This window comes from Buteo buteo, chromosome 17 (genome assembly GCF_964188355.1).
Source record: "Buteo buteo chromosome 17, bButBut1.hap1.1, whole genome shotgun sequence".
NCBI classification, from domain to species: Eukaryota; Metazoa; Chordata; class Aves; order Accipitriformes; family Accipitridae; genus Buteo; species Buteo buteo.
Window position 1 is genome coordinate 3,316,479 of NC_134187.1, and position 12,443 is coordinate 3,328,921.

At 48.5% G+C, this 12,443-nt stretch overlaps 1 protein-coding gene across 1 annotated transcript in view; it reads right to left on the reverse strand.

The window, feature by feature from the left end:
- The window catches only part of XKR6 (XK related 6), a 182,121-nt gene that overhangs the window by 15,315 nt on the left and 154,363 nt on the right, over positions 1-12,443 (reverse strand). Inside the window, exon 2 of the mRNA XM_075048932.1 lies at positions 6,322-6,518. Within this exon, the coding sequence (XP_074905033.1) occupies positions 6,322-6,518 (197 nt within the window). The remainder of the gene's footprint in view (positions 1-6,321; positions 6,519-12,443) is intronic.

Consider the following 12,443-nt stretch of genomic DNA (forward strand, 5'->3'; position numbering starts at 1 on the left):
TAAAGGGAAACTGTGGCTGAATCAGGACAAACTTTCAATGCAGATTATCCCGGTTCCTCCCTGCCGAGCCCCTTCAGCAAACACACAACTGGTGGGGTCCCTTACCCACAGGGCAGTGAGCAACCGCTTTTCTGCTCGTGCCTCTTCTGTCACAAGGAACCAGGTCTGGGTGATGGATGTCTCCCATTTCTTTTACTCCCCAAGGAATGGCATGAGAGAGAGGAAGAAAGAATATGCCTTCAGCCCCATGGGTAAAGTTTCAGCATCTTTTTTTCCTTACGATCTGCCTCACAGCCCAAGCCAAAGCCCAGGGTGTGACTCTGGTAGACCTTACCCTCACGCCATCTCCTGTTACTGAGAACTCTACGAGGCAAAGACTTTTTTAGGCATACATTGCAATTATCTTGCTGGATCTTAGGAAAAATACATCAGTCAGAAAAGGGAAGAGGATTTCTGCTTCTGGAGGAAAAGGACTTTGCTTGGGCCTGCATCAATGTCTTACCCATCCCAAATGGAGTCTGTAGATGATGTTGGTCTTTTTTGTACTGAGCCCTGTGGAATCTGATGCCTGTGTAGAAAGGGTGAACCACGGTTTATTTATGATGGGTAACTCTGGTTACAGGACTTGGCACAAATGGGGACAATTTTGTGTAGTGAGGTCACAGAGATTTGAATTTGGGGGTTTGGATTCATGTTTGAGCACTGTTGGAATGCAGATATTTAGTTGCATCCAAACTGAAAGACACCTGTGGAAAACCAGCAGCAACACCCCACAGCAAGCACTTTCCCCTACCCATGCTTTTCCATCCAGCATGGCATCTCCCACCCATAGTCCTTTGTGGCTGCATCTCTACTAAGAATCAAGTATTTGCAGGGATTGTTCTCCAGCCCGGTGGCCAGTAGGCACACTCTAGCCCCATCCATATCCCATCTCCTGCCATCCAAAGGTGGCCACGTCCAACTGCCTGCTGGGAATGGTCCCTGCTCTGTGTTTACCCCCAAGCAGTCTTTGGGGATTTTTTGGCACAAAGTTAGCTGGTTCAAGCCAAAACCGTGTCAGGTCCATGCTAACAGGGCAACAGTGGTGGTGATGGATGTCCCTTGCTGGTGCCATTTCTGCTGGGCTCTCCGATGGATGTACCTGCTCGGCCCAGACCAGCATGAAGGATCTTGCACTAACTTCTAGTGCTCCTTCAAGGTTAGCAGTGCTACCTGTAGGATGAACTTCCAAATCTAATGAGCCTCTTCTCCACTTTCAGCAGAGACATGGGAATTTCAGTCTTCCCATTTACGTTCAGGCCAGTGTTGATCACATTTGAAAATCACACCCTTGGGCAACTAAAGGCTGAAGGCTCCCTTTTGGACTTGGTTGCCCCAGCTAAGAAGGGGGCCTGAGTGGTCAGGGGACTGAGTAAGAAGTGATCCATTCATGTGTTGTCCTTTAGATATGGCCTTGGTTTTAGATCTCAAACGACTCCTCAACAAGTCATGGTGCCTTGAGATATTTCCTGTCCTCTGAATCTATCTAACAGGACATTTCAGACAGTATGTAGTTCACAGCATACCCATTATTCACAGCATGTTATTGGTTAACTACCGGCCTGTCATTGGGAGAAAATTAACTGAGGCATTTATCTCCACATTAGACTTAACCCATTATTGCCCACACAGAAATCCTCTCACCCATGTGCAGGAGTGTTTAACTTGAAGCTGGCTCATCCCAAACCTGCTCAGCTCGGTGGGGGATGCCTTCTCTGGGCGGTGAGGACAACAGCTAACCCATGCCTGCTGCTTGTCCTTCAATACCCTGCAAAGCCCAGTTAAGTCTTCTAAACTAAGTGACAGGGAAAAGCATCTTAGTGTGCCCCTGCAAAAAAGGACAAGCCCTGATCATACATGGCCCCCAGACATGGTACAGAAAGAGTGAGGACACGATAAAAGATAGGACTTTGCTTTGGGAGGGACAAGCAGATTTGCAAACTCCATCACGATAACTGCAGCCAACACACATCTGTAGCTGAGATGCCTAAAATCCCTTTTACTGCCTAACTTGTATCACTCTGCTTAAAAGAGCAACCCCCCAGAAAAACAGAAGCTAATGTTGCTTTTTCTTAAATATACAAGCAGCTTCAGACTACTTATTGCAGGCTGCAGAGAGTGCAGACACCTCGCAAAATCCCAGAGATTTCAACAGGACTTTGCAAAATGAAGGCTTACGCTGCAAATCTCTTTCAGACCAACAGCAGGGTTATAGAGGAGATGGGCATAGCATCGGCGGATAGACAGTCCTTTTTTGCGGGGGGAACCCTGCGCTGAAAACTGCAGCCTCATGCAGGCAAATTCCCAGCAAAAGCTTTGCGTAAAGAACTCGTGACATGAGTGGAAGGACGTTAGATGTTCTGCTAAATCTCATTAAGTCTTAAAGTAGCCACATGAAAAAAATTAAGTAAAAGGAAACCTCTTTAAGAGGAGATTTATGCTGAAAAACTGGAATCCCTCTCACCTCAAAAACTGCCTAGAAGTTAGATTTAACCTTTAAGCTGGTTATATGTGCTCCTTTCCATTCAGTGCAGAGGAACAGGCACCTCTGCAGGGTGAAGTAGGTTAAGGATGGTTTATACTGCAAGAAGTGAGGTGGATTGTCTGCCAGGAGTGATTATGAAATGAAGATCTGGGTTGCTGGGCTTTTTTTGTTGTCATTAACATTATGTTTCCCCCTGAAAATACGCCATGTTATTTAAATCAGGGGAGTCCTCTGGCCAGTGCTGTTCTGTAATCTGAGAGAGATGGCCACCCTTTCGTACCATCCTCTCCTATATTTCACGGACAGTTACAGTGAGCAAGGGACAGGGCTGCATCTTCTGCAGAGTCCCACCACCTCCTTTTGCCTAACCCTAAGGGTAGGTCTAAATACATCACCTAGGTTCTGTCTAGCTGCCCTGGAGAAAGGTGCTGCTGGAGGGCAAGCATCTCACCTCACCTCCTTCAGCTGCTTTGGACATGGGCAGATCCCTGTTTTGGAGGCATCCTTCCTCCCTCACCTTCCGTTGACTCTGTTTTGGACCCACACAGCTGTGGTCGTAGCAGATGAATCACTCGCAAAGGACCTGCATACCCACACCAGCTCCTTCCAGATGCAGATTCAGGAGCTGATGTCGACCCATTTGTCCCAGCAGCCACAGCACAAAGTACTCCAGCTCAGGCTCTCAGCATGCACCTTCCAGGTCAGATCTGCTCACCTGATGGAGTACACCGAGTTCTTACCTCTTTTCTCTCTGTGCTATTTTCTGCTCTTCCCGAGTCATCGGGCGACGGCAGCTAAGCTGGGATCTGGTCTGCCTTGTGCTAGGGATATGATGAAGGAACAAATCCTGACCTTCACAAAATCCCAGGGGTGTTGTCCCAAGCTTTACCGAGGCTGGGACTTGACCTCAAATTCCAGCTCCAGCACTGCTGCTGGTGGTGTCAGACCATGCAGCAGATGCTGACTCTTGGGTGAGCAGGGGCCCATCAGTGAAAGTGGTCTGTTCTTTCAGCACTGAAGGACCAATAAACACAGGTTCCACCCAACCTTTTCAAACAGGTACCTCTCAGGGTAAAATGGTTTTTGCAAGGCATGGTGAGGCTTTTCTTTCTTCCACCCACTCAATAGATATGGAAACCAGGAAATTAAGCCTTAGCCTGATTGTATCCCCTTCTACTAGTCCTCGTAGTGCTCCCCTACTCACTGCAACCACAACTGGCAAGAACTACCCTTTCTGTCACCATGTGCCTAAACATCTCTGGAGGAGATGCTCAGGGTTTGAGTAAAGACCTCCAGCATATTCACTCTTCTTACCTCAACAGCTACCTTAACATGGGAACTAGGAGAAAAAAGCAAAACTTCCCAATAGCCATTCCAGTAACTCCCTTTCTAAAGCTCCTTAAATAGGAGATGGAGACATTAGCTGACCCATTTGGAGAAGACTGGAGCCTGGCTTGGCTTCCCGCACTGGGCTTGGCATTGCAGTCTTAAGAGCAGGGAGGACTGGGGCTTGGAGGGGGGGTTGTATGCCATATAAAATGGTAAATTGACCTTGTTCTAGCACTAAATGAATCCATAAGACACCGTGTGAACCATATGGAAATAGCTGGAGTCTGGACATACTAGCACGGGCTGTACCTGGGTTTACAAGCCCTGCTGTGGGCTGGTTTGCCCGCGTGCATCCCTTAGTGTCGCAGCTGACGCTGCCCCTGTGTAGAGGCAGAACTGGCCTCTTCCTGTGATGAGCCGCGCTCACATAGACATGATGAGCCAGGAGAGACTTGATTTGATTTTTAAACACACTGCCTTCCTAACAATATCCATCTTCCTTTGGTTTCTGCCTGCTTTAAGGGAAATCTTTGATGCTCCCTTTCATAACGGCTCCTCTCAGCATTTAATTTCCTTTTACATAATTACGTACTGGCCGGGAGAAGGAGGAAGACAGAAGCGCCGAACGGGCACGGAGGAGCTTTAGGAAACCTTGCACCTGAGTCAGGAGCGCCGAGCAAGCTCTGCTGCTCGTATCCATCAGCAGCGCCCGCCGCTCGGCACGCAGCCCCGAGATGCGCGACAGCATCTCTGGCACGGGCAGGGAGGGAGGCAGGGAGAAGGGGCTCTGGGGACCCGGAGAGCTCGGCTGCTGGAGCGTGGCAGGCAAAGAGCCCTCCAGGGCCCCGGGGAGGCAGGCGGGGACGTGCGCTGCCTTGGAAGAGAGCACAGCCTGCTCGGTGTGGTGGAGGAACGGAGGAACTGCATAGCTGAAGAAGGGAGGGGGGTTGGAAAATGATGCAGCTTGTTCAGTGGATTAGGCAGCCATGCCTGGAAGTGGCAAACCGAAAGAGCCGCGGATTTGAAAGCCTAGAGGGATTATTCGGCCGTGTCGTCTGACTTGCAGCACGACAGAGGCCAGCAAACTTCACCCAGTGCTTTCTGTAGCGAGTCCAACCATCTGTGTAACGCCCTGGCAAGCCTCTTAGGTTATGATTTCTACATTTTTAGTAGGGTTAATAATGTTGGAAGCAGCAGGAAAAGGGTGCTCCAAATGTGAGCAGTTCTAGCAGGAGTTGTAGAAAGGCATGTTCATCATGTCAGCACTTTGGAGGGCTGGAGAGCTCGTGATGAAAGGTTTTAGAAAAAGACTGCATAAATAGGAGAAGGGAGGGAGGCCTCTACAAACAACATGTGATGGACATGCTTAAAGTATGGAGGAAGGGGAGAGCACTCCGACTTATTGATGCTGTAGATAGTGGTGACCTTGGTCCAACCAGCAAAATTTAACCCTGAAGAAGTGCCCGGTTCCAATCTCAGCGCCTAGAAACTCCTCAGGTCTGTCAGAAATGGCGTGCCACAAACAGGCTGTCTTTGGGAAGCCGAGTATCATGCCTGGTGTGTGAATTGAGCAGGGGCTGAATAACCCAGCAGCTCATCAGCTGATACCGCTGTTGGTCCTTGGAAAGGACAAATCTCCCTTAGGCAGCCAGCATGCCATGGGCATGGGCTGGTAGAGCTGCTCACCCCAGGCTGGCACAGGGGCATATGCCTCTCAGCTGGGGTGGATGCCCCATGCTCAGGACATCACTGCAGCAAAGGACATCAGAATTGGCAAACTATTCTCTGTAGTTGCTTCCAAGCCTCTGTTCCTCTGCCTACCTTTGCAATGATACCTGCACTACAACATCCCTGTCCCTACGCAACCCCCTCCACTGCTTTCCCCTCTCTCTTTTCTTCAACTTCCTGAGAACCACGGTACCAATGACTAAACCTTAATTCCTGGGCACTCTTCAGAAAAGGTCCTATAGTGTTTAGCTACTTAACCCCCCCCTTATACTGCACTTCACACCATCAGAGCATTGCACAGGCATTGAACCGTTTGTCCTCACAACACAAATTCAAATCTGGCCAGTTTTATCATCCTACTTATGTAAGGAGGGAAACTGAGGCAGAGAATGACTGTATCTGCCTGCTGCCAGGTGGCAAATGAATGGCGACGCTTGCCATAGCAGCAGAGACCGCCTGCCTCCTCCTGATAAAACCATCATTTCTTTAGACCGGACGGGGTGCGGAAGAGCTGAATCTCATCTTTTCGTTTATACTGGTTTTTTTCTCAGTGGAATGAGCAGAAATTTTACCCAGCGAACGCAGCGCGGAGCTGGAATGAGATTTGTCCGAAGTGGCAGCCCCTTACACGCCAGGTTGCGTAGGGCAGACGGTTAGCAAAACATCCATCGGCAGCTGAGCATGGGATCAGAGGGGGGAGGCCGGGAGGATGGGGAGGGGGGGACGAGGGGGCCACTTACATGGTAATGTTTCTGCACGGTTCTTTTGGATCATTATGCAGAGCTGTAGCACCAGTTGAGGGGCGCTCTCGAGGAAAGTTTCCAGGAGGCGCAACATATTTACGTCTGCATATTCGTACATCATAGCCCAGTAGAAAAGCCGCTGGTGTTCCTTCCGCCTCTGGCTCTGGATCCCCAGGTACATAGTTCGGATATACCTGCAGGAAACAGGAGGAAAAGCTGAGCGTGAGACTTTGGCATGCATCAAAATCTGAGGAGGATGGGGCTGTGGGCCAGTTCTTTGGGGAGAGGGAGGTGGTCTGAGGGAAGGGGAATCCGGGGTAGATACAGGTGTCTACGCAGGTCTAACACTATCTCCTCCAAGATCTGAGGACCACCTTCGTATTGCAAGAGTGGGAAACCTTTGATTTGCACTACCCAAATGTGAAGCGTGGGGATAGGAAATGCTCGTGAAACACTTGCACAAGAAAACAACTCCCTCAGTTTGTTTTCGTGATGAGAAGAGGAAAAGCTACTTGACAAATACCGGTCATGTCACTTGGTGGTGGCTTGACAGATGGTCTAAGCCCCTTCAGCACTCTAGTAAGGAGCTTCCCTCACAGAGCCCAGAGATTTGCCCCTGTTTCATCGCAGGGGGAGCAATGAGACACCACCTTCACCTTCAGCACACGCGTGACCCACAAATGCAAAAGGCCACAGCTTGCCACTGGTCAGCTATTGAGACTTTGAGCAATGTTGGATGAGAAGGAGGCGTCTCATGCATGGACAGGTACTGCTTTATCGCCTCTGGTTCCGTATCAGTGTGCAAGGAGACCTGGAAACCTCAACCTGGGGACACAACTTCCCTTCAGGGAACTTTTGGCCAATCTTTGTAAATGGAGGTGACTCAGGTAGGGTAGCACAAGGTGCCCAGATGACACAGGACTTGAGCCATTTAAGGAGAAAAACCACCTCCTAACAGGGTCCTTTCTACTGCTTGCTGATGTTAATGATCTAATAATAATGGGTCTTTTTCCTTCTCATCCTGCATGGTGGCTGTAACCTTGTGCTCTCAAATTTGGGATGGGAATCGTTTCACCTAACGCTGACCCTGAAGTGGGTTATCTGAGCTAGTCAATGGAGAGAAATGTCCCCTCCTGGGACTGTTCATCTGTCCCACCTCAGATGCCAGCATGACGGTTGGATGAAGTGCCTTCTGGAGGCTCTGGGAGGGGCTCACAGCACAAACTGGGGTTTCGCCAAAACGATTAGATCATTCCTTGCCACTCGGGGCGAGATTGCACAGCAAGGAAGAGCAGCAGGAAAGGACATAAGCCTCGACAGCTTCTGTATTTCCAAATTACACCCAGGGACAGGGAGAGAGGCAGAGGTACCTCTGCGAGCCCTGCCCTTTCTCAAGCACCTTGTCCTGCCTTCCCGTTTCCAGTTCGCAAGCACAGAAGACGAAAAATCCCGAAAGCAGACACAAGGACACACACGCACACACAAAAAATGATGCAGGAAAGCCACCAGATGGGGCTCGACACTCGAGAAAATGCTATGCCAGTCATATACGACACCGGTGACACTGATGTGACATCCCCAGCAGAACCCGAGTGGGGTGGAAATGCCCGTGGAGCCACCTTCTCTCCCATGGACACCAGTCCTCCTCCCACTCCCCCGACATGCCCCCCGCCACCGCCTGTACTCAGCATTTCTCTGAAAGCCCCCAGCCCCAGCAGCTGCAGGATGACACAGGAATCCTGCCTTCTCTTCATGCATGCAAGGAATTAAATAAATGTAGTTTAGCTGGAAAGGCAAAGTTGGGGAGAGTAAGTTGGAATGGCTCAAAGAGAAGGCAGAGAACAGGAGCATGCAACTGGTTTTTATAATATCAGCAATACAGGGACGCTGAAAACCAAGGTGGTGGTGCCCATAAGGTGCTGGCCATGGGCAAAGACAGCATCACCTCTGCCGAACTCTTTCAACAGAGACAGTCACTGAATCTGTCCTGTAGTCTTGCACAGCCTCCCCTTCCCAGGAACTCCCATTCCTGCTACTACATGAAAACTAAGCTCCTCTTCTGAAGTTTAAGACACTAATTTCTCATCATTCCAGCCATGGGCAAGGAGAAGAATTTATTCATTTTCACCCTGCAGCAGTCTTTTACCCGTATGCACCTAGTTACCATGTAAACCCTCAGTCACCTTTTCTCCAGACTAAAAAAAAACAATTTCTTTCAGTCCCTTGTCACAGCTCACATTTGCTAGACGTCTACTCTTCCACATCGCTGTCCCCACCAGCTGTCTCCAGTTTTTGGTTATTTTTAAGACTGTTTTTACTTTTCCAAGTACTCCAGGTTGGCAAAACCAAACTATAACAATGGTATTGAGTGACTCAAAAAGATTAAGAAGAAACTTAACAGAAGGGACACCATGTCCTGCAGTGATTTCTCCTCGATCTCTAGGAATTCACCACCATCCACACAGCTTAAGCATGAATGCTTCTAACTGGCTACAGTGAGAGGACAAACCACCTCTTCATGGAAGCAGCATGCATAAAAGGACATAAAAATGCATTAGATAAATGTAATGCTCTGGTCCTGTCTCCATCAATGGCCAGAACAACGGCAACGACAGTAACACCAAATTCTCTTGGCTGTCGAGCCCACAGCCTTTTGCAAAGGTCAGCTGTATTGTGCCCCTTCCACAGATGGGGAAACTGAGTCATGGAGCACCAAAAGGGCTCTCCAAAAGTCTTCTGGCAGCCGAACCCAGATCTTTTAGTGCTGTCCCCAGCCTCTAAACCCCACAACACAAACCCATGAGTGGAGTACCACTCTGCCTGCTGATGGTCCTCCACCCAGAGTAGACGTGCTTCCTTGACGCCGTAAAGCCCAGTGCTGCCCAATCTGATCTGTGCTGGAAGACCCAGCAGGACAAATCTGTCCCAATCCAACTGCCACATGGGACTGTGACCTCAGGAATCCCTTGGTGTAATTTTGGCCAGCAAAAGGTCACAACCTCCCAAATGAACGTGAGCAAAACGGCTCCAAGGACCATTTGCAGCAGAAGAGAAATGAACTTCCCTTTGTACTCTCTTTTTGGTCGAGCCAAAAATACGGTGCTCTCTCTTTAGCACCTGTCAGACCCAAATCCAACAAAAAGAGAGGAAAGGGAGGAGTAAAAACCCATTCCTCCTTGATGCCAGTCGATTGGGAGTTTTCAGCAGAGAAAGTGTAAGAATAACTGGGAAAAGCAGTCTTTCCACCTGGTAGGCTTTCAACGACTAATAAATACCTAATTAATCAATATAAAATTTCACCCAGCTGTAACATTGGTAGTGCTCAATCCTATATCCAAACACAAATGTACCGCACTGCTGCAAGCAGTTTTATTCCAGTATATCTGCTTCTTCTTTGTGGTATTTTATTTACTTGTTTGAGGGCTTTTTCCTACCTTTACTAACACTGGTTAAGTGTAGACAAACTCTGAAGAAAAAAAAATCAATGTCATTTCACCTGAAATTTGTTGTTCTCGGTCAAGCTGGTAGCAAACAGGATTCTATAATTAGACTTTCAAATCCATATTCAGGCCTGATCTTCAGTCTTTAGCAACATGATGCTTCCTCTTATGTCAGTGAAAGCCATTCACCACTCTGGGCTTTTGAAAATCAGGCTAATTTATTTATTTAGGAGCTTAATTTTGGATACAGGAGCCTAACTTTGGGCTTTTTATTTTTTGAATGCTGGCTATTTTTATATACGAGTGTGTGTATTTGTGTGTATGCGTGTATTTTTAGTTCTAAGTCCCATCATGGCTTCAAGAGATAGAACTAATTTGGCATTGGGAGGGGGATTTGGGGCGATTTTCTTTAAATGCACAAAGGATTGGCTGTCCCCTCCATTCTGGCAGGGTTCCCAGAATTCCTGTTGGTATAATTATCCTCACGCTTATTTACTACGTATGTCGCAGTAGCACACAAACTGCGTGGGGCAAAGTCACTGCTGTCCCTGTGCCAAAGCACATTTTTAAGGAGCCAAAGCCATCCGCTCCAGAAATGTGGTCAAATAACCTTTGGAGAAAACCCCAGGATGCCATCAGGAGGGGGAAGAGGAGATGTTCCTACCGTAAAAAAAACCCCCACCCTAAGTGCTATGGAAAAAGATGCTTCATGTGGATGAGAGAGGCTGCTTAGCTGTCTCAGCAAGGACTGTAGCAGAAATGTCCAGAGACAGGATTATGGAGTCAGACTCTGTCTATACCATTAAACAAAGCAGACCAAAGACCAGCCTTTGTCCTTGGCCAGCTGGCGTGACTTGACTCCACGTGGCTATGTCCACGCTAGTTGGCCTTGGCCAAAATTGCCAGAGACTGTGCTGACAATTTAACAGGGTGAACTATTACAGGATTGTGCCTGTGCCTTGGCACTGTTCAATTTACAGAGGTGGCTTTGAGTATCACCAGCAGAAAGTGTGGGAGGATGCCTCAGGCAACAGGCTGGCTTGAAATGAAGAGGATGCTGATGTGTAAGAAAGAAGGTTGCAGGAGCACAGAAAAGCACATCAGCACAGGCCCTGGGCTACGTTTTGAGGAAAGAAGAGTCCTGGTGGCCTGTCCCACAAAACCACAAGCTGATCAAGGTCAGGAATCTCAGACCGTATCTACAATAGGCAACAAAGTACAGGGGCCCGATCACTTTTCCTGAGACCAATGGGCCAAGATTGACTACAGAAATGAACTCTCTCATCCTCCAAAACCAGGTAGCTGCTTTCATACTCAGTATTGGGACCGATCCTGGCCCCTATGGAGTCCTGAACCCTGCCTAGGTTATGATTACTTAGGAGAGTGCTAGTAAGCCTTGACCAATCTAGTGATTATCCGAACAATTTAGCAGCATGATGAAGTCACAGTGTCCATGAGCAGGCCTTGAAATTGCCTAGTTTACTAATATACGTATGTGGAAAAACAGAAAGGAATAGGATTTGAGGTACTCAGTCCACTCCCAACAACTCCAGGTTGGGAAACTCTTCTTGACCAAGCACAGCTTTCAGAGAAGTAAACCCTGGCTTGAAAAATGGCAGAGCATGCCTGAGAAGTCAGAAACAGACCTCTAGGGAAAGGAAAATTAACTCTGCTGAGTAGGTTGCAACTTACAACTGCAGAACCTTACATGCCCCTTCGGATGAGTAGGATTTATCACGACCAGGAGGGCAACAGGTACAACACCCTTCCCAGCATCTCACCAACCTCCCCTTCTCTCTGGACGACCTTACTTTGCCGTGGCAATATGGTTATATCCTAGGTGTCATGGTAGCAACGCACAGGGTATGGATGGACACCATCTCCCTCACCATCCCGTGCCACCGACCTTCTCCCTGGTGCTCTCTCCTGGAAGGAGAGCGGTGGGATGGGGCGCATCATTCAGCTGACGGCTCACCCTCCCGCCGCCTTCTCCGCAGGCACTCCTGCTAACTCTTGCAAGGGGCCATTATCCTTATGCACTAGAGGGTGTTTACGGTTTAAAAGCCCACTCCTTGGAAGGGAGGAAATGAGGACATGTGTAACTGCTCGGCTGGAAGGCTTGCAGCGGAGGCTGCCTGAACCTACCCTTAAAACGAGGTTATGTAAGGCCAGATCTCAGCTGGAGCGAGCTGGCATCCACAGGGCTCTAGCAATTTACACCAGCTGCGGCTTTGGCCCGCTTTTTTAATTTTAATGAATTATTTTCATTCTAACAGATATAAAAGGAATGTAAGATGCAGCGCTCAAGCAACAGGGGAGCATGAAAGTAAAATGCTGTCTATTAAAAAATCAAAATCAAACTTACAGTTGCCATCACAATTAACATGCTCAATATCAACATTTGTTAGCGATTTTTTTCCTTTGTTATAATGTTGCAAGTTAGCGATAAGGATTCACAGATGGATAATTATTGTTCCTAGTTCGAGTATCACAGTAGTAACTATGGGGCCCCATCCAGGTGCCGATATACCACAGCTTCGTCTGGCTGCTTCCACGGCATCAAACTCCTCCAGAACAAGGGGCTGCATCCAAACTGCCTCTAGGAAACGGTTCCTGGCCTGGGCTAATCCTTAAAGGGTGTGCAGGACTTATTTACACCACTGCTAATTGTGTTGGGCC